Consider the following 20,993-nt stretch of genomic DNA (forward strand, 5'->3'; position numbering starts at 1 on the left):
GGTTTCCGAGGCAGTTATCACTACGGAAGTAGGATTGCCCAACCTTCCTTCCGAGGAGTGGCTGGTGGGTTTGAACCGCCAGCCTTCTGGTTAGCAGTCCAGTGCCTTAGGCACTATGCTACCAGAGCTCCTACGTTAATATATTAGAACCTGTAATTTTTTTCTTTTTAAAGCTAAGAAATGTATAATTCTCCCGTAGACCTCAAAAATCTTCTCTTCAATTTCCCACTGGCTTTCTTATAATTTGTTTTTATAATACTTAACACTTTCATCAATAGCACTTTTGTTTTGGTGCAAGGGATGAATTTAACTTATTTTTCTAAATGGCTACCCAGTTATCACTACTCCTTTTGTTAAATAAAAATTCTCCCTTTGTTTTGGAAAGCTTACTTTGATATATATGTATATGTAAGATACATATATACACAAATATATATCATATATCTTATCTATAACTGGAGAGGGACATCATGCTTGGTGAAGTAGAAGGTCAGAGGCAAACAGGAAGACCCTCAAGGAGATGGGTTGACACAGGCTGAAACTGGGCTCAAACATAGGATGGCCCAGGATTGGACAATGTTTTGTTCTATTGCACATGGGGTCCCTATGAATTGGAACTGACTTGATGGCGCCTAACAACACCAACAACGTCATTGTGTGTTATCTGACTCTCTATTTTGTCTGCTCATGTATTTTCCATTTCCACACTATTTTAAATAATGTTGCTTTTTGGTAGAGTTTAATATCTGTTAGGGATAGATTATCTTTGTTGGATTTTGGTGTGTGTGTCATGTCTCCACTCCCATTCCTCAGCAAAAAAAACCCTCTGTGTTCAAAAGTTTTGTGGTTTCACTCTAAAGTTCCCACATACCTGTGTTACACTGATTCCTAGTATTCTGACATGCCTTAAGTGCTTTGTTTTTATTGTGAATGCAGTTTATTTTTCTGTATGTTTTCCAGCTGAGTATTGATGATGTAAAGGTCTTTTGTAAATATCAAGCCTGATCATTTTGCTTAACTCTTTGTAGTCATTCTAGTGTGGTTTTGTTGCATAATAATGATTCCTTGGGAGTTTTTGGACATACAGTCTTGCCACCTGCAAAAAATAATATTTCTCTCTTCCTTTTTTACAAGAAAAACTCTTTGAAAGAACATATCAGTTGACGTGTAAGAGAAGTTGGCTAAAATGATTGGAATCCAAGCAAGCCAAGCCAAAGCTTGGCTTCTTTCTCTCCTTGTAGAGATGGGATGAATGAATGATTTTTTTTCTTTTTCTGCTTTTTCAAAATATCCTAAAAGAGAGATAGTAGGAGCAAGTCTGTATTCTATAATACTAACAAAATGAAAATGAGTTTATAGCATGTTTTGAGACTGTCAAGTGATATTATGACTTTATTATTTATTAGTCATGTGTGTTTTGACTTCTATTCCTGTGTCCTAGGCTGAAGTGTCTCTAGCCTTCTAGGGAAGTTGTTTTACCACAGCACTTGATAAAGAGCAGGGTCACTGCTCGTGTTTTCTGGGTTGAGGGGAGAAGTTATGCGTGTTACAGCAGGTGGAGGGAGTGCGTACCAGTGTGGTCTGTTTCTGGACAGCTGCAGAGACGTGATAAGCCCCTGAGAGAGGTGGCTGTCATCCCTGGAGGGAGAGGGCATGCACTGGAGTCCCTTCAGGGCCTCAGTTAAGCCTGGGCCCAATGGACAGTGAGAGTAAGGAAGCTTGGAGAGTAGCAGGGCTGTGGTAACTGCTTTGGGCTAATTAATTACGAACTTGAACAATAGGATATATTTTATAAGCACAACACAAAACTCCATTTTATCAGTAGCCACTGGACCTGAGATGTATCATCTATGAAGATGAGAATAACATTGCTCAGTAACATAAAGCTTACCGCAGTATTCAGCACATAGTAGGCAATCATTTGTTGTAAAAGGGAACTTTTGAATGATGTGGCTTCTCCTCTAGGTAGTCTATGTATAGTAAAAATGGGGATGGTTTGACTTGGAGGTGCTGCTGAAAGATGACGTGGGGGAACACACACACACACACATACACACACACAGCCTAGCTTCTGCCACCTCTCCTGAATGGTTTTGGAAACATGACAGCAGAACCTGTGGGCTTAGGATCTATGCTCCCCGTTGAAGAGCCTCTTGATTCTCAAACCAACTGCTAAGGTTTGCTGACCTTCCTGCCCAGGGCAGTCCCCATTCATTTTGGCTGCTCCTAACCGATCATAGCTTCATTGAGTAAGATGAACTGCTTTGGTTCCTTGTGATTTGTTAATGGTCTTATATTTGTGCTTGCAGGCATTTTGGCCACTTTAAAACCACAAACAAACAATTTGCTTCCCGTTAGGCTTCTTGCCCAAAACAGTGGACACTGGTATTGTGAGTTTTTTTTTTTTTTTTTTTTTAAGTCAACACAAAGATAGTTTGAGTCTATCGTTTGGTTTTAAAATCAGTTTTGTTTGAAGGTTTTATGAAACCCAGGAGGGAAGAAATATCTTGAGTATAATAATAAAAATGAAGGAAATGTTTCATATAGAAATCTTTTAAGTTTTCCCTAAAGAGTAAGGGAACTATTCTAGTTAAGTCCACAAGAACAAAACAGTGACATTTAACTCCATCAGTTATAATGTAGGCTGACTACAAGAAGTAGACAGACAGGATGACAGGTGGAAGAGCAGAGGTGCTGTCTGCAAATCCTGATGCTGAAAAGGAAGAAGAGCAAAGAATGAAAAGAAAAACATAGGTCTGTGTATGTAAACCTTTTTTTTTTTTTTTTTAATATACTCTTGATAATCTTACATTAAAGTTTCCTCGACTCCCTTCCTCCCAGATTAAGGCTTGCATGTTTTCAAACGTGATTTTAATTTCAGCTATCCTTTGGACAGTACCTGGGTTCTCTCTTCCATTAGCCTATGATAGATTTGCCTAGAATTAACAATAGGTGTTTAGGGAGTAAGGCTCCTGAGGTGTTTGCCCTGGCATGCACATTCATTCCTCTGCCGAGGTCCTGTAGGCTTGAAACTCTTTGAGGCTGGGGGACTAGGGTATCTATTTCAGTGATGATTAACGTCCAGAGTGGTGAGATAGACACAGATAAGCAGAGTGTGTTTGTTTGTTTTAAAATGATTGCGCCTAAGAGCATTTTTTTTTGGCCCAGAAAGCATAAAGTTTCCTGTCCTAACTGAATGGAGAAGACATTGCTGACTGGTTATATTTAAGGCCTAAACAGTGATTTTTCTGCAAACAATTAGCAACTTAAAGTAGCTCAGGCTTTCTTCTTCACCTTTCTGCCTTGTCTACTAAGGAGAATCACTTACTTGTTCTCCAGTTCATTGGAAGCTTTTGTATGTGGGTGTATTTATTGTCTTCAGCCGATTTGGAATGATCTTATTTTTAATGATTTCTGTGAGTTAATAACAGTAGAGTTTAGTTTACAAGCTCAAAATAAATAAAGCAATACACCTGTGGAAGCAGGAAACGATCCAGTGCAGTCAGTCTCCAAATGCAAACTAGAAGAATGGAAGACATCTCTTCCTCCAAGACTGTAAGCATATGAAGACTGATTGCATCCTTTACAGTCTTGCAAAACTTGAATGGTGGGGGATGGATTTCCTGACTTTCAAGGCAGAAACATGGAGAAGCCTAAAGTCTTCACAATCTGCAAGATAAGCTGCCTTTATATGACTTCATGTTGGAATGAAAGCTCAGAATATTTCAACCCTCCATACTTTCAGTTTCCAGCAACCTCACTCTTAGGTGAAGGGATTGTGCTTGGGTTGTTGAAATCAAACTAATGATGAGGTTTTTGGGGAAGCATACTGGTATTTAAAAGAAAATATTTTTTTGAGTGTTTGACATAGAAAAGAATCAACTATGTTACAGGTTAATGTCCACACTGGGTTGACCCTGGCACTGGATTAGTGTTTGTTCCTAACTCATAGCCACAGAACAGGGAGAAATTCAGGTAGACTCTTTTTGAGACCAGGCTCCAATACATTTTGAAAATTAAGATGAGATCAACTGTAATAAAAATAAGAGGAGAAAATGGGGTTTTGAATTTTTAATTAATGAGACCAGGCTCCAATACATTTGAATTAATCAATTAATGAAAGTTGCCTTAAAAAAAAAAAAAAAAAAACACCTCACAATACCCTCCACTTTAACCTGTAGAAATACAGATTATTTTCTGCCTAAGCTTCAGAATTTGTCTTAGGCATGTTGGCCATCAGAAGAGATTGAAGATCCAAAGATTTGGTTTGCTCTTAAGGAGAGTCCTTCCTATTCAGCAATCTTGCTCAGAGTTGAACAGGATTCCAATGGAACACCACCTGTAATGAAGCGAAGCACGGTGGTTGTGAGAATTCAGGTTATGTTTATGAATCCTGAATTGTGTGATTGCTCAAGAGTTTCACCTATAACCAAGCATGAGACTGTCTGGAGAAAGAATTGACCTTTTGTTAGAAGTTTGACTGTCTTGTCTCATCTTTGAGTCATTTGTTCATTGTATCCAGACTGTCCATATCGCCCTCCCTGGGAGTCCAGGCCACCCAATGGGCCCCTGTGCCTGCCGTTCTTTAGCCCACAATTAATTGCCAGCACATTCTTTCTTCTTTTCTTTCTTTTTTGGTATTTGACATGAGCTCAAATTGCTGAGAAAGGTGACAACTGTGAAATGAAGACAGGGCTTGAAGACACCTTAAAAAATACATGCAAAGGCCCCTAAATGACAAGAGCAGACTGCCAGGCTCTTTCAAAACATCACCATGTCTGTTGACTTTCCATTCCTTGTCCGTAGCACAAAATTGGAGGTCAAAGAATCATAGGAGTCAGAGATGGAAAAGACATTTGGGGTCAGCCAGTTCATCCCTCTGCCTTCTGCTCTTAATTCCAAATCGTTCCTTACATTATATTTTCTTCCCCAGCTCTTGTATGGTTTTCACGCTCTTCACTCAACCCGGACTGTCACCTTGAGGGAATGATGCTGGAGGCTCTGTCATTTTGTCCTTAGCACTGAGAGGTATTGCCTTTGCCCCCAGTTGACATTCGTGAACTTCTTTGTTGGTGGTCTCAGCTGAGAGGGTGAAGGCTAACTGTATGTCTCTCTGTTGTGTGTTGATGGGGCTTTCTAGACAGAATTGAAGAGCATTTAGTGTGTGCTGATGCTGGGGTAGGGGCAAAGGGGTAGGTTGCAGTGTAGCCATTGCCGAATTTGTTCACAGAGTTTTGTTTTTCATGGCTGTGTGTATCTGAGAAGTGTGGCATTGGGAGAAGTAGGAAGAGACAAGGCAATGACATTGAATAGGAGTTTGATAACAACTTGGAAATTTGTGAATTAAACAAAAAATACTAGTCCTGTGAAGTAGTAGAGGGTTATTTCAAGAAATACATGTTTTAGGAAAGACATAGAATGGGGAATTACTGCACAGATGCTTTAGCTGAGTCAAGTTGAGGGGAATGGAGGGCTAACGGCAAATATTTTGGATTAGGGGTCACCGTTGCTTTTTGAGGTGGAGGTGGAAAAAAGGCAGTCTTATGCTTACTGGCTGTGTGGTTTGAAAGGGGGAATGGTCATTTTTAGAGGCAGCTTTGGAGGGATACTCCCAGTTCCCCCCTCTTACTCCAGCAGCTGTTGGGAATAGTCCAAAGGGGGTATTATATTTCTTCTGGTAACTCTGCCAAGAATGAGAGGAAATCCACAATCTGTGGGGTTTTTGGGGGATGGGGCTAGGGTGGCAGGTGATGGGACAGGGAAATTAAATTGTTTTATAGTAAAGATGTCGAGGCACTTTTCCTGGGAAGCCGTTTCACTGAAAGGACTGAGACTTTTAGCTGGCTCTATAATGGGTTCTTTCTCTTTTGGAGAATGGAGAATGAATAGTCCTCTTGGAGACCTTATCTTCTTTCTTCCCTGTAGCTCCAGCTTTGACCTCCCATGTTTCTCTGAGTTTTCCTTTAGAAAGCCCTTATTGAAGAGGTAGATCAAGATTCAGAGATGGGTAGTGTGTGTGCTTAATGGGGGAGGGGGACTTCCTCCAGGAGTGACGTGCTAAAGGAGTACCTCTCATTCATTCCTTATCCTGGCTTCGGTTTGACTTTATCATAATGGCCTAGAAACTAGAGACACATTTTCTAGGTAGCGGAGGGTCCGTCCTTCATCTAGGCTGAGAGGGCACCAGGGCTTTTGAAGCTTGGCCACTTGGGTTGATAATCTGTTTTGGTGTTTAATATAGAACATAGTTGTAAGATTAAAGATAATAATAATAATAATAATAAACTCTGCAAAGCATAGCAATGTAATTATTCCTTACAGTTCATATGGGGTGCCCAGGGAAAAGTCATTCTGAGGGTATTCGAGTAAGGTCCACCTCTGCATGCCTGATTCATGACTCACTTAGAGAAAAGCCTATTCACAAAAAAATAGCGGTATCTTTCTTGAAAATACTAGATGAGTCGTTCCAATCACTGTATTGTGGGATTCTTAAAAAACTGGTTCTGTGATCAAATGAGTGAGGGGAATGCTGTGGATCTTTCCTTTCTCCTGGGGTCCACAGTACCCACTGGCAAGTTAAAGGCCCCGAGGAGTCCTGTTTAATTTTGTTTCATCCAGCACTGGCCAAAGTGTTTTCACCATAAATTTCTCTTTTCCCTGCCTAATATCTCTTAACATCTTACAAAATACATACACACAGGTCAAGGGCTCTGCAAATACAGACCCTGACCGATAGCGGGAGGAAAGGAATGGGATCACCTCCTGACTAAATTCTAAGCTCATGTGAACAATCAGGGCTATGCCTCCACATCTGAAACTGCTTTGGACAGTTTTGACGTGTGGGTGCCATATTAAGATACTTTGTTCAGATTCTTCATCTTGATCCTCTGCAGCATAGGAATTTGGAGTCCTCTGTTGAATTCTTGAAGATGTGGTGTATTATATGTCTTTAGAAAGGACCTCTAGAATTTGAGGGTAGTGTGTCCATCCTCCTGAAAATCTGCAGGTGGTGCTGAAAGGGTAGCTTGCCAAAGGGAAAACCACACACTTAAGAACTCTTGTTTGAACAGTTCCTAAGCAGGGTCTATCAAAATAACTTCTTTTGCTACGGCCACGGTTCTTACCTTTTATATGATATTAGAAATTTTGGAAGTACTTTAAAGCATTAAAAAGTTAAGTGTCCTTTGTTAAAAAAGCAAGTTTCAGAAAACTGAAAAATCCTGCTCATGGTTGCGTGCACTATTTACTTGTTCACCCTCTGATGTCTTGCTGTTGAGTAGAACTGTTTATTGCCCTGACCTTGTTCTGTCATATCTTTTTTTTTTTTAAATACTTAATTTTTTTATGCCTGAAAATACAGCAAAAGCCACTCCAGTTCCATAGTTTCTGATATAGTGATCAGTAACGTTGGTTACATTCTTCATTTTGTGCCAACATTCTTGCTATTTCTGTTCTAGTTGTTTCATTGTAAATTCCCTGTTCCCCAGCCTTCTCATCTTTGTTTTGAAATAGCTGTTAACTCTTTGGTCTTCTATTGAGATATGTATACATATATATATACACATACACACACATGTATGTTTTAAGTGCAATACACAAGGGTGACAATCTTTACTCTTTGGGCTATAAACTTAATAAATTTCAAGGTAACTTCAGGTGCTAGTTTCAATTCAAGGTTTAAATTGCAACTCAGGGACATAGTCCTGGGGACTCCTCTAGCCTTAATAGGTCCAGTAAGTCTGGATTCTTAAGAATTTGAAGTTCTGTTTCACATTTTTCTCCCTCTGTGTCAGTATTCATTGATTGTGTCCCTGATAGAATGGTTAGTAGTGGTAGCCAGGCACCATCTAGTTCTGGTCTCATGGTGGAGGAGGGAGTGGCTTGTGGAGCCAGCCCTCTAATCCAGTTCTTTATCCTTCTGATTCTTCAGTTTCTGTCTTTCTCTTTTATTTCAGATAAATAAAGACCAATAGTTGTATCGTAGATGGCTGCTTGTAAGCTTTTAAGACCCCAGACACTACTCACCATATTGGAGGTAGAACATAATAAAAGGGCTCTGAACCCTGTTAACGGAATAGGACAAACAAGACATGTATAGCAGATAACACCTAACCTAAAGTTTGTGGTAGATTCAGTTTGGATGAGATGGAGAGAAATGCTTGGAGAACCAGGGAAGTAGAGGCTTTAGCCAGACCTTAAAGAATGAGTCAATTTGATTGGTTCTCAGAAGAGGGAAGCAAGCATTTATTTGTAAGGGACAAAGGTAGTCTGGTGCTGGTACTATAGGTAAAGGTAGGGGTATAGGTGTGAAGGTACGAGAGAGAGAGTCCAGTGCGTGGTGTGGAGCTGTAGGAGGTGAGGTTGGGTGGGTTGACCTTTGGAGGTTGTCTGGGGGAGGTGCGGTTCTGCTCCTTACCCTCCTTGTGCCCAGTCCTGTCCTCGTGCTGGTATGTTCCCTACAGCCTCACTTCACCCTGGGTGTTGGGAATGTTCCCTGTTCCCTGGCAGGAGAAGCAATGGTTTTTCACCATTTTTCTTGAACCTTCATTATAAACCTTTCTGCTGCTGGGGCTATTGGAGAATTCAGTCTAATGCAAGTATAAGTGAAGCTTTAGAAGTTACTTTTAAGTGTCTTGAGCTGCTTGAATACTTGACACTAAAGCCAAAATCGGGGAGCTCTGGTAGCATAGTGGCTAAGACACTTGCCTGCTAACCAGACGGCTGGCGGTTCAAACCCACCAGCCACTCCTCGGAAGGAAGGTTGGGCAATCCTACTTCCGTAGTGATACTGCCTCGGAAACCCAAGGAGGGGTCGCTATGAGTCGGGGTCGACTCGACGGCACATAACAACAACAACAACAACAACAAAGCCAAAATCTTAGTGTCCTTAGAAGAGTTCATGGGTGCAGGTAATGGAGGGATTGGAGGAGGGAGGACCTGTCTTCTGCAGAACAGAAAGGTTAAATAAATCCATAAGATGATGCTTAGTTAAAATTCCAAGGCCCCAGGCATCATTTTGCATAGCTTCGCCTTGCCTCCCCTCCTTGGCCAATGCCCCTTGAGATGGTCTTTCTCTACACTTGGGGACAGATACCTTCCTTTTCTCAGTACCCAAGTCAGCAGGAAGTTATGCTGATGGAAGTCATGCCAGTCATGCCATTAGGCAGTATCCATGACATCAGGAGAATCAAAATTCAAGATGGGACAGGGAGTGACATTGATTTGTGATCCTGGACTTGCCTGATTTTAGAGACTATGTAGGTCGAAGACCCCTACACAGGCCCCCTTTCTACTGCCAGCCATTTTTCTTCAGAGAAGGTTTATTTATTTGCTTTTGCTGTGAGGGACTGGGAGCTCAGAGAGGTGAAATGAAAGGGAACTCGAGATAACTCCTAGATTAATTTCTGCCCCTCTGGACTCACTTGTAGCCAAGATTTTAAGGGGCCAGATAGCTTACTGTGGATGTATGTTGTGTTGTTTTTTGTTTAAAATAGGTCATGAGCCCAGGAATGCAGTCAAACTATAATGGTGACTAAGTGCCGGAAATCTGAGAGGGAGGGGGCCCAAGTGGAAAATGAGCCTGAGGCAAGAGAAGGAGAGCTGGGAAAATGGAAGTCCGGCCAGGCCCACAGGCCAGGTTAGAGATTCCCCCATGCATTAACAGCCATGCAAGAAGTTTATTTACAGGGCACTAATCATTTTTGGGGGGAGCCCCCTCATTTTACACCAGTTACTGTTGGAGAAATAGCTGGCCAGAGGGCATCTCAAGGATGGGAGCAAGGGTCCTCATCAAATTCCAAGGGGCAGGTGCTCTTGTCTTCTCAGGCTCTTTTCTTCTGCTGCCTTGTTCCACTGACTCCCTTTAACTGGACGGTGACAGGTCCCCATAGGGAAGGAAGATTACCTGTTTTCTGAAAAAGATTTTTTTATTCCTCCTGATTTTTCAGGTACTGAAGCCAATAAAAATATAGATAGGATTTGTCCACCAGCTAGGGGAATATAACCATCAAAGATGATTGGACAAAAAGGATGACAAAGCTGAGTTGTTTGTGACAAAGTGATACTATTTCTCAAGTCAGAGCTAAATGAAGTGGTTAAAAAAGAGTCTGAGTTTGATCCAAAAGATCACAGCAAAGTATTTTGAGTAGGATGTGCATTTAGGAGAGAACACCTGCACCTGCTGCTTGATAGCAGTTTCTGAAGTTCAGCTTTGAAAGTTCCTTGCTGCTGTAATCGAGCCCTCAGGGGAGTGCTTTGACCCTCATTGAAATGTCACCTATCCCAATTCAAGAAATACGTTGATTCGTCTACCCTGGTTTTCCTCCTGCTATGGTCCAAAACAGTCAATGTTCAGTTTCACCTCCACCTATTACTGTAGACCTAACTCAAGAGAAGAGGTGGAACTGTGTGTGACTTCTCTTTTCCTGGAGAAGGATTTGTGGGTAAAATTTGATGGAGGAATCTCGTCTTTTTAAGATCTTAGTTCTTTTAGTCCATTCTGTGAACTCACCTTTTTCTGTGCTCAGTGCTGTGTTCCTCTGGCAGTGCAGGCAGCGCCCTGGAACCGTGCAGCCCAGGACCAAACGCACCGAGTGGAAGAACCAGTAATGTATTGATGTAGGTTAGCCTGAGCACGTGTGCACCCGAATCCTAATCGTTTAGCCTGAAAGATGATCTTAATGAACAATTTCTGATAGTGATAACTAAATTAGAGCAAAGGTAAATGATTATTAGATTAACTTTAGTGATGGCACTATTAATGACTATTAACTATGATATAAATTTACATAAAAGTAATTAACTTTGCTTATATCATAAGCAAAGAAATTGGCCATTCGAGAGGTTAGGTACCCGGGTTTCATAATTATTAGTAAGGTAAATAGATACATCAACAATGATATGACATATTTTTTTTTTGTTTTTTTGATTGCTCACTTCTTAAAGCCCCATTTATTTATATCTTCTGACCTATTACTTAAGGAGACATAATCTTATAGGGTGGCTCCTCATCTCTACCTGTATAAGTTTGACTTGGTTTTAAATTTACCATTACTTGCTGTAGTCTTTTCCCAAATGTTTTGCAGTCCTCACATTTGTCATATCTGCTAGCAGTGTATTCCATTGCATTAATAAGCTGTTCTCCCCTGCAGACAGACATTTGGACTGTTTCCAGATTTTAAGTCTAATATATAGCTACAACTATAAATATCTTTGTAAAAAATACAGTTTTTCCCCCTTTTGCATTATTTCTGTGTGATATAGTGCCCAAAGTGGGAATGCCAGATCAGAAGCTATCATTTCAGACTTTTGTCTTAGGAGACAGGTTTCCTTTCTGAAAGGCTATGCTAGTTGAGCATGTTACTAGCAATATATAACCAAACTCAGGCCCTTCTGTCAAACCAAGGTTAGCGTCAGATTTTTCCGCTTAATATATGTGAGGCAGTCCTTTAATAATTGCTTTAATCTGCATGTCTGTGAAACTACAGTTGTTGCAGGGTGCTTCCCCCAGTTTTATTGAGACAATGAGACCAGAATATGACTTTATATACTGTGTGGGATACGGGTGAGAGGGTGTTGAAGACAAGAGTGTGGATGGATCCTGACAGATCCTTATCAGTCCCCTCCAAAGTTTTAGAGATAAAATTTGTATCTGTAATAGTAATTGTTAATTTCCTCCTATTCTGTTACTTGCACTTGAATCTTTATTTCCTCCTCCATACAGCATTTAAAATGTAATATAATCAAACTTGACTACTTTCTAATTGATACATTTCTGTTGTTTCTATAATCATGAAATGAACTCCCCACTTCATTGGGATATATATACTATTTCATTTTCTTTTATTTAAAATTTTTTTTTTTAATTCACGCTTTCATCTTTTTGGAATTTGTTGTATTATGGAATGAAATAGTAATATAAATCAGTTTTTTGCTCAGCTGATATGAAGTTTTATCAACAGTGTTTATTATTATTAGTTTAATGAGTATGTTTCTCTTTACCAAAATATTCATTGTAGAAAAACTGGAAAATACGTAAAAGCACAAAGAAAAAAAAAAACACATAGATGGCCGTCCCCAGTTAATGATTATGATTTTAGAGTATGTCCTTGCAGTGTTCCTTCCAGGCATGCGTGTTTTCTCCCTTATCTCCTTTCCCTCTAATAAACTTGGGAGCGTGCTGCACAAACGCAGCAGCTCTAAGTCAGTAGTGATTTCTTTGCGTCTTTAAATTTTACTCTGCTACATGTTAAATTCATATCAATTTAGATCATCTCTGGCTTTTTTAAAATTGAAGTACCAGTTTCCTTGTTGCTTATTTCAGATGTCTTCTTGTCAAATAGAACTAGAGTATAATTGCTCTATCAACAGACATTTACTGATAATTACTGTCCATGACACACTGAATAAATGATAACAATGCCTGGCACATACTAAGCATCATCTTAAATGTTTGCTAAATGAATTATGTTTGAAATCATGATGCAGAGAGATTATAACATTCAAAGTCATTTTTTTAATTAAATTTTTTGATTATTATTTTTTGTGATTTGGATGAAAATTTACAGAGCAAATTCACTTTCCATACAGCAGTTCATATACACTTTGTCTCATGACATTGACTACAATACCCCGATGCAACAGCTCCCCTCCCACTTCTTCCTGATAGTTACCTCTTCCCTGTGTCCATCCCTCCATGCACTCCTGCCCCCTGAGCTGTCTCCCTGTGCGTAAGCAGCCTTTCTTTCTGCCATGATTGTTCTCTGAAAGGAGTGTATCTACCTCAGGTAAATGTTCAACTCATATGCCTGTCTTTTGTTTGGCTGGCAGCCACAGGAGTGGGTTCAATTCCAGACCTGAAGGGCAGCTAGGGGCCATAGTCTCAGTGGTTCCACCAAGCTCTATCAGACAGCAAACCTGATTTTGAGTTTTGTTCCACATTGTTCGCCCTCTCTATCTAGGGTCTCCTACATAGATCCCCCTCTGAGTTGTAGACAGTGGTAGCCGAGCACCATCTAGTTCTTCTGGTCTCATAGTCATATAGGCTGCGGATCACATCATGTACCAGTCATCAGGACTAATTGTTTCCATGAATCTTTGGTTTTTTTCATTCTTTGCTCTGGACGAGGAGAGATCCACCGTTGCATCTAGATGGCTGCTTGCAAGCTTTTAAGATCCCAGTCGCTACTTGCCAAAGTAGGAGGAACAATGTTTTGTGTAGTATGTTATGCCAGTTGAGCTTGGTCTGTGGTCCTGGGCTCACCGGTTCAACTAGTCGGTCCCTCTGGGTAGCTGGCTGTGACCAAGAAGTGACTACAACCTTGTCCCTTGTCAGCTCTACTATATACACTTGGGAATTCTTACAGATCATACAAATATACTTATAGGACCATTGTCTGCCAACCCTATATATGGTCTTGGGTACACTCCCTGCTACATAGACATACCTAATAATTCAGCCTGTTCATTCATCTATCCACCTATATACCCATGTTTGCCTTCACTGACAATGCAGTATTATATGTGCAAAAGGGTTCATCTTTGTTGTCTTTACCTCCCATGTACCTCTCTATGTCTTTCTCTTCCTCAATGCCACTATGTTGAGCACTAACATTTGGTACATTGCCCTTCTCTTCACCCAAATTACTACTTACCTCTACCTATCTAACAGTGTTTCCTACCCTACCCTCCCATCCCTGGTAACCAACAAAGAAAATTTCCTTCCATATGTAAACCTTTCCTTGACTCGAAGTCATTTTTAAAGAGTATTCAATTGGGAAGGGGCTCTAGAGGCACTGGTTAAGGCATTTGACTGTTAACCAAAAGACCAGTGATTTAAACCCACCAGCCACTCCGTGGGAGAAAGGTGAAGCAGTCTGTTTCCATGAATATTTACAGCCTTGGAAACCCTATGGGGCAGTTTCTACTCTGTTGTATAGGTCGTTATGGGTTGGAATTGACTCGATGGTAGGAGGTTTAGTTTGGATTTTGGGATTCACCTGGGTGATCTAAACTCTACTCTGTTGACAAGATTTTCAGTAGTAAGCTTTGAAATAAAAATATTTCTGGTAAACCTTCATCTAGCCAGAAAATTATAGCAGAAAAACCTTTTCTGAACATTCATACTCTTTGAAATGTTTCAGAAGATTAAAATCATGATATATAAAAATTTAAAATGTCTAGTGAAGGGAGGGGAGAGAACACTGTGAAAATAAAAATAAATTAAAAATGTTTTCATGTCTAAATTGCTATAAATTAAGTGAAAAATAAAATGATAAATTGGAAAACAATGTACAGCCTAGAATGTTTAAATATTTATAAACTCATTAAAAAAAAAGACCAAAAACTTAATGGGAAGATGGACAAAGGATGTGAACAGGTATTTCATAGAAGAAATACTGTTGTGAGGTGCTTTCAAATCGGTTCCAACTCGTAGCAATCCTGTGTACAACAGAATGAAACACTGCTTGGTCCTGTACCAGCACAATTGTTGACATGTGTGAGCCCAGTGTTGCAGCCAGCGTGTCAGGCCATCCCACTGAGGGTCTTCCTCTTCTCCTCTGACTTCTAGATGACCAAGCATGATGTCCTTCTCCAGAAACTGGTCCCTCCTGATTACATGTCCAAAGACATGAGATGAAATCTTACCATCCTTACTTCTAAGGAACATTTTGACTGTGCTTTATCCAAGACAGACTTGTTGATTCTTCTGGTAGTCCATAGTATCTTTAATGTTCTTCATCTACATCATAATTCAAATGCATCAGTTCTTCTTTGGTTTTCCTTATTTGTTGTCTAGCTTTTGCATGCATATGAGGTGATGATTGATTTTAAACACATGACCAGATATTCAGTCTTTTTTTTTTTTTTTTTTTTATTAGGATTTGGGTGAAGATTTACAGAGTAAATTCACTTTTCATACAGCAGTTCACATATACTTTGTCTCATGTCATTGACCAAAATTTACAATGCAGCAGCTCCCCTCCCACTTCCTCCCCATAGTTACCTCCTCCCAGTGTCCATCCCTTCATACTCTTCGAGAGGCCCATTGTCTGCCAACCCTGTATATGATCTTGGATACACTCTCCATTTAGACATACATAATTGTTTAGCTTGTTCACCCATCTATCCGTCCCTATACCCATATTTGCTTTCATTAACAACTCAGTATTGTATTTACAAAGGGGTTCATATTTGTTGTTTGTACTGCCCATGTAACTCTCTCTGTCTTTCTCATCCTCAATGCTGCCATATTAGTCACTCACATTTGGTACATTGCCCTTCTCTTCACCCAAATCAATATTTATCTCTATCTATCTAACAGCATTCCCTCCCCTTCCCTCCCACCCCTGGTAACCAACAAAGAAAATGTCCTCCAATATATAAACATTTCCTTAACTTTTACAATAACGGACTAATACAATATTTGTCCTTTTGTGACTGACTTATTTCGCTCAGCATAATGTCCTCCAAGTTCATCCACGTTATGCGGTGTTCTGCAGATTCTACATTATTCTTTAGCGTTGCATAGTATTCCATTGTGTGAATGTACCAAAGTTTGGTTATCCATTCCTCAGTTGTTGGACATCTAGGTTGTTTCCAAGTTTTGGCTATTGTAAATAGTGCTGCGATGAACATCGGCGTGCATATATCTGTTCTTGTTATGGCTCTCACTTCTTTAGGGTATATACCTAGTAATGGGATGGCTGGGTCAAATGGTATTTGTATCTCCAACTTTTGAAGGAATCGCCATACTGCTTTCCACAATGGTTGTACCATTTTACAGTCCCACCAGCAGTGTATGAGAGTCCCAATCTCTCCACAACCTCGCCAGCATTTGTTATTTTCTGTCTTGTTGAACTTTGCTACTAGTGCTGGAGCAAGATGGTATCTCATTGTTGTTTTGATTTGCATCTCTCTAATAGCTAATGATCGTGAGCATTTCTTCATATGTTTGTTGGCCGCTTGAATATCCTCCTTGGTGAAGGGTCTGTTCATGTCTTCTGCCCATTTTTTAATTGGATTGTTTGTCTTTTTGTTATTGAGGTGTTGGAGTGTTCTATAAATTCTAGAGATAAGTCCCTTGTCAGATATGTTATTACCAAATATTTTTTCCCAATCTGTAGGTTCTCTTTTGACTCTTTTGGAGAAGTCTTTGGAAGCACATACAGATATTCAGTCTTAATCATAATTTTAAAAATACATGCCAAAACAATAAGAAGGAATCATTTTTCACCTTGTAGAATGGCAATGATAAAAAGAAAGTGTTGAGGTTATGAAAAAGAAGGAAAGACTGAGAAACTCTTACAGAACAGGTGGCCAAGGACACATGATGACTGAATGCAGGATGATGTCCTGGATTGAATGCGTGAGCAGAAGAAGGACATAGGTGGAAAAATTGGTGAACTTCGAATAAAATCTGGAGTTTACTTAATAGTGATTTATTAGTGTTAATTTCTTCTTTTTGACAAATGTGTGATGGTTCTGGAAGATGTTAAAATTAGAGGAAGCTGGGTGAAGCATACATGGGAAACTGTACATTCTTTGCAACTTTTTTGGAAATCTGCAATTATTCCAAAATAAAGTTTATTTAAGAAAAGAAAAAAAAAAGATACTCAGAAATAACACATCCTCATGAAATATTAGAAGTGTAAGTTGGTGTAACCTCTTTGGATGACGGTTTGGCATTATCTACCGAAAAAAAAATATGCAATTTCCTTTGATCCATTCAATATTTAAAATATTTTTTGTCCTGATATATTTTTATATGTAAGTAGAGATACAAAGGTATTTACTGCAGTTTTGTTTATAACAGAGTCTAGAAACCTTTTGAAGGTTGATAAGTAGGTGATTGATGAAATCAATTATGATAAAGTCACACAGTGGAATTCTATATTGCTGTTAAAGAAAATGAAATGGATCTAAATACATTGATATGAAATGATCCTCAAGATATATTACTAAGTTAAGAAAGCAATGAGTGGAATAGTATATCACTTTTAATTTTAATTAAAAATGGGATCAGTGTATAAATAAGGAGCTCTGGTGGTACGATGCCTAAGGCATTTGACTGCTAACCAAAAGGCTGAAACCAAGATATGTGCACTTACAGTGTATCTGTAATTGCTTCTGAGAAGGGAGTGTCTTGGCCAGGGGTGCGAGAGATTGACTTTTATGTTGTTAACCTTTCGTAGTTTCCATTGTTTTACCCTGTTCATTTATTAATTTATAAATCAGAACTAATTCTATACAAGTATATGAAATGAGTCCAGGAAGCAGAATAATTATTTATGTAGGAATGCATTAGGTATCTTCTCTTTCTGCCGCCGAAACTGTCCTTTTGGTGTCCTTTAGAATCTTGAAAGGAGAACTTGCTTGCTGCTTTTTAATTGTTTGTAACTGCCATCAAGTCAGCCTGACTCACGGCGACCCCACACGCAGCAGAACAGAATGCTGCTGTCCTGTGCCGTCCCCGTGGTTAGTTGGGGATCGGGCCATCATGAGCCATAGAGCTTTCACTGGTTGATTTTCAGGAGTAGATCACCAGGCCTTTCTTCCTAATGTGTCTCAGTCTAAAAAGTCTGCTGCGACCTGTCCAGCAGCAGAGCGGCAGGCACACCTCCACCGACAGATGGGTAAGAGCCGCGCGAGGAGCCCAGAGTGGCAGTGTCACTCGGGTGTCCCGCCTGAGGAGGGTGGGATTCCCCCCCTGAACCACCACAACCCCCAGGTGCCGTGCGGACACTTTAATAGTTTAAAGGCGAGGCCATCCTCCTCAGTTTTCTTGATTCTCAAAATGTAGAGAGGGAAGAGTTACTCTCTGAAACCCCTTCCTGATCCCCTAAACCCTTCACTTTTATCCAGATGTGTTCTTGATGTTTCTGAGTCCTAACTCAGTAAACCTACGGAATATTCTCTGATTGGCAGTAAATGATTGGATTATCTGTTGTGTCTGGACACAGGATGGCCAGTGTCCCAGTGAAGGAACGGGTGAAGGTGTCTCAGAACTGGAGGTTGGGACGGTGCCGAGAAGGGATCATGCTGAAGTGGAGATGCAGGCAAGTAGTCTCCTGACTCTTTGGAAGCTGCCTGGGACAGAAGAGCTCGCGGGGCACAGGAAGCCCTGAGCGTGGGGCGGCCGCGGGGACGTTTTACATGCCACAAAGGGAAGCCTCAGAAGGGCAGCTTTTCATCGCATTTAATAGAAAGCGTTGTAAGAAATGTTCTTTATTTTAAAAAATTAAATGTTTTTCCTGATTATGAGATAAGAAGTATTATAGAAATTTGAAAAAAGTCTAAAGAGAATAACTATATAATATCTATAATATACTAATTATATTAATATAACCAATATTATATCAATTAATATCATATTAATTATATTACCACAATGTTAATGTAATCAGTAATTATATTAATATTATAATAATCCTGGCACTCAGAGGTAACCACTATTATCTCTTCAAAGGAAATAAATGAAGCTAATATTTCAGCCCATCTTATTTTACTATTATTTTTCTTTAATTTTCCACTCTAGAGAGTTATATCTTCACTCTTAGCTTCCTTTAGCCTTCTTCCCTAGTTTATTAAAAGGCAACATCAGATCTAAAGGTTTGGCTATATATATTATAGGAGGCAAGGCTTAGAGAAATTGCCAGGAAATTTATATAACGGTTTGGGCACTGCTACCACCATGAAGTTATGCTTCATTAATGCTAAATTATTTTATAGTTCTTATTTGACTCCTTACCAAAACAAACAAACAAAAACCCCACTCCTGGGCTGGTTGGAATGGATAGGGAACATTCTGACTGCCCTTTCCAGGGTGATGTGCTGATGGTACAGATAGGACTTTTGTGTGATGAACCTTTCTCTCCTGCTCGTGTCCAGTTGCTACTGGTTTCACTGATGTTGATTGCTGTGAACTACAGGAGAGAAAGGTGGATTTTTGTTATAAGAGTCTTTACCCCTTGCTTCCCACTTTTGCTTTTTAATATCCAGAAATTAGAGTTTATTTCTCTATTAAAGTTTTGTCCCTGATGTCTTGTCTTTTTGAGTTAGTTTCAAGCAGTTTGGCAAATAAACACAAGAAATAATTACCAGGCTGCCCCAGGATTCTCTGCTGCTCACCTGGCATGAACCTGGTTTCTTGTCCCAGGCAAATGGCTATTTACCAGATGGCTCTAAATACATGGATACTGAATTCCAACCCCTGCTGCTTGCTGCCCACTTGAGTGTGCCACACACTCATATGCAAGGGGGTATGGGTGAGGGATGAGTAGATGCAGGCATCTACACACTCTACACATGTTCCACGTAATGTATGCATACACTTGTAAAAACCTCATGAGCAGAAACTCAGTTACTACAAAGTCCAAACGGGATTTAATGGCCCGTCAAGTCAATTTGCAGAACTTTCCCACATTCCCATGACGCTTGTATTAAGGAGCCTGGGGAAGAAACAGCCCAGTTTGCTCAGACAGGCTTGGCAGTGGGAGATGGTAAATGAGGGTGAATCAGCTGTCCCTGTGCTTTGCTTGGAACCTGGTAGCTCCAGGACCCCTATGTAGAGTAGGGCAGGTTGTTGGGATGTTTCCCTTGGAAATGGGGCTTAGTCTCCACTGGTGAGCTTAGTGGCTGGTCCAGTCCTTCTTTTTAAGGTTCTCTTCATGCTGTGAAACTGGCCTGTACCTTCTAATCTTTCTGTGTCGTACCAGATTGTAGGGGGGATGTTTAACTGTTTATGGATTTCTCTTATCAGCTGCCTGTGAGAGCTGACTATTTCTCTGTAGCCCCCTGAACTGTAGCAGACTGCACTGGAGCTGTGTTTTTCCGTTGCCACAGTTACTCTCTAATTCAATGTAGATATCCCCTGTGAGGATCTAGGTATCTAATCAGCACATTAGCGTCCTTGCCTAAATGGCTTTATTCCTTTGGTATAAAGGGCCCCTCTGCTCTAGTTGGACAAGGGAATGGAGCTTCCCCAGGGCTCTTCTCTCTTTTCCATCACACCCTCACTGAGCTGTTGGCAAAGAGGCATGTATGGAGTCTTGGAACCTTGAAACTCACTACTTATACTTCTGAGAATGCAGAATGAAACAAAGTGACGTCACCTGGCTGAAAGGTTTCTTTTTGACCCTCCCCACTCTTCAATCATTGAATTTTCCAAATTCTGCTTACCTAGGAGAATCTAGGCCGCCAGTAATCAAATGCTAAGCATTCTCCAAGTAAAAGGGATAACTCAATGGCCTTTTAATTATGTTTCACTTGTAGAAAGCCCAAAGAAGATTGGGTCATCACAGAGCTTAATCAGCTAGATATGAGCTCTGCTGATGTAGTGCCTAAGGCATTTGACTGCTAACCAGAAGGCTGGTGGTTCAAACCCACCAGCCACTCCTCGGAAGGAAGATTGGGCAACCTACCTCCATAGTGATACCGCCTTGGAAACCCCAGGTGGGGTTGCTATGAGTCTGATATGACTCGACGGCAGTGAGATTGGTTTTGTTTTGTTTTACTGAGGATGACCCCAGGCGAGGTATTTTTGAAGGAGCAGATTGAGATATAGACTCTTACCCTTGCAAGCTGTCCTTGCTAGGTTGGGGATGCGTCAGCCTGTCCAAAGATCCAAGTCAGGTTTTCATGCTCTGTCTCCATGAGCCTTCTCTTTGGTTCTTTATTTCCACAGTCAGATGCCCTGGATGCAGCTAGAGGGTGATTCTCTGTACATATCCCAGGCCAATTTCATCCTGGCCTACCAGTTCCGCCCAGATGGTGCCAGCTTGAACCGCCGGCCCCTGGGAGTCTTTGCTGGGCATGATGAGGACGTTTGCCATTTCGTCCTGGCCAATTCACATATTATCAGTGCTGGAGGGTAAGTGCTGTATTCCCTCCTGCCACCCTCTTCCTTAGTGTTCTTCAGAGACCTTCTGCCTGTCTCTGACCTTTCTGTTTCAACTCCAAAGGGATGAAGAGGGAGGCCAGAAGAAGAGGTAGTG

The 20,993-nt window shown here is 40.5% G+C and overlaps 1 protein-coding gene across 1 annotated transcript in view; it reads left to right on the plus strand.

Moving 5' to 3' along the window:
• FBXW4 (F-box and WD repeat domain containing 4) overlaps positions 1–20,993 on the plus strand; it is a 102,727-nt gene that overhangs the window by 2,610 nt on the left and 79,124 nt on the right. The window contains exons 2-3 of the mRNA XM_007939932.2: positions 17,961–18,056; positions 20,684–20,869. Coding sequence (XP_007938123.2) covers positions 17,961–18,056; positions 20,684–20,869 — 282 coding nt within the window. The remainder of the gene's footprint in view (positions 1–17,960; positions 18,057–20,683; positions 20,870–20,993) is intronic.

This window comes from Orycteropus afer, unplaced genomic scaffold (assembly GCF_000298275.1).
Source record: "Orycteropus afer afer isolate SDZICR_OR568_19922 unplaced genomic scaffold, OryAfe1.0 scaffold00064, whole genome shotgun sequence".
Classification (NCBI taxonomy): domain Eukaryota; kingdom Metazoa; phylum Chordata; class Mammalia; order Tubulidentata; family Orycteropodidae; genus Orycteropus; species Orycteropus afer.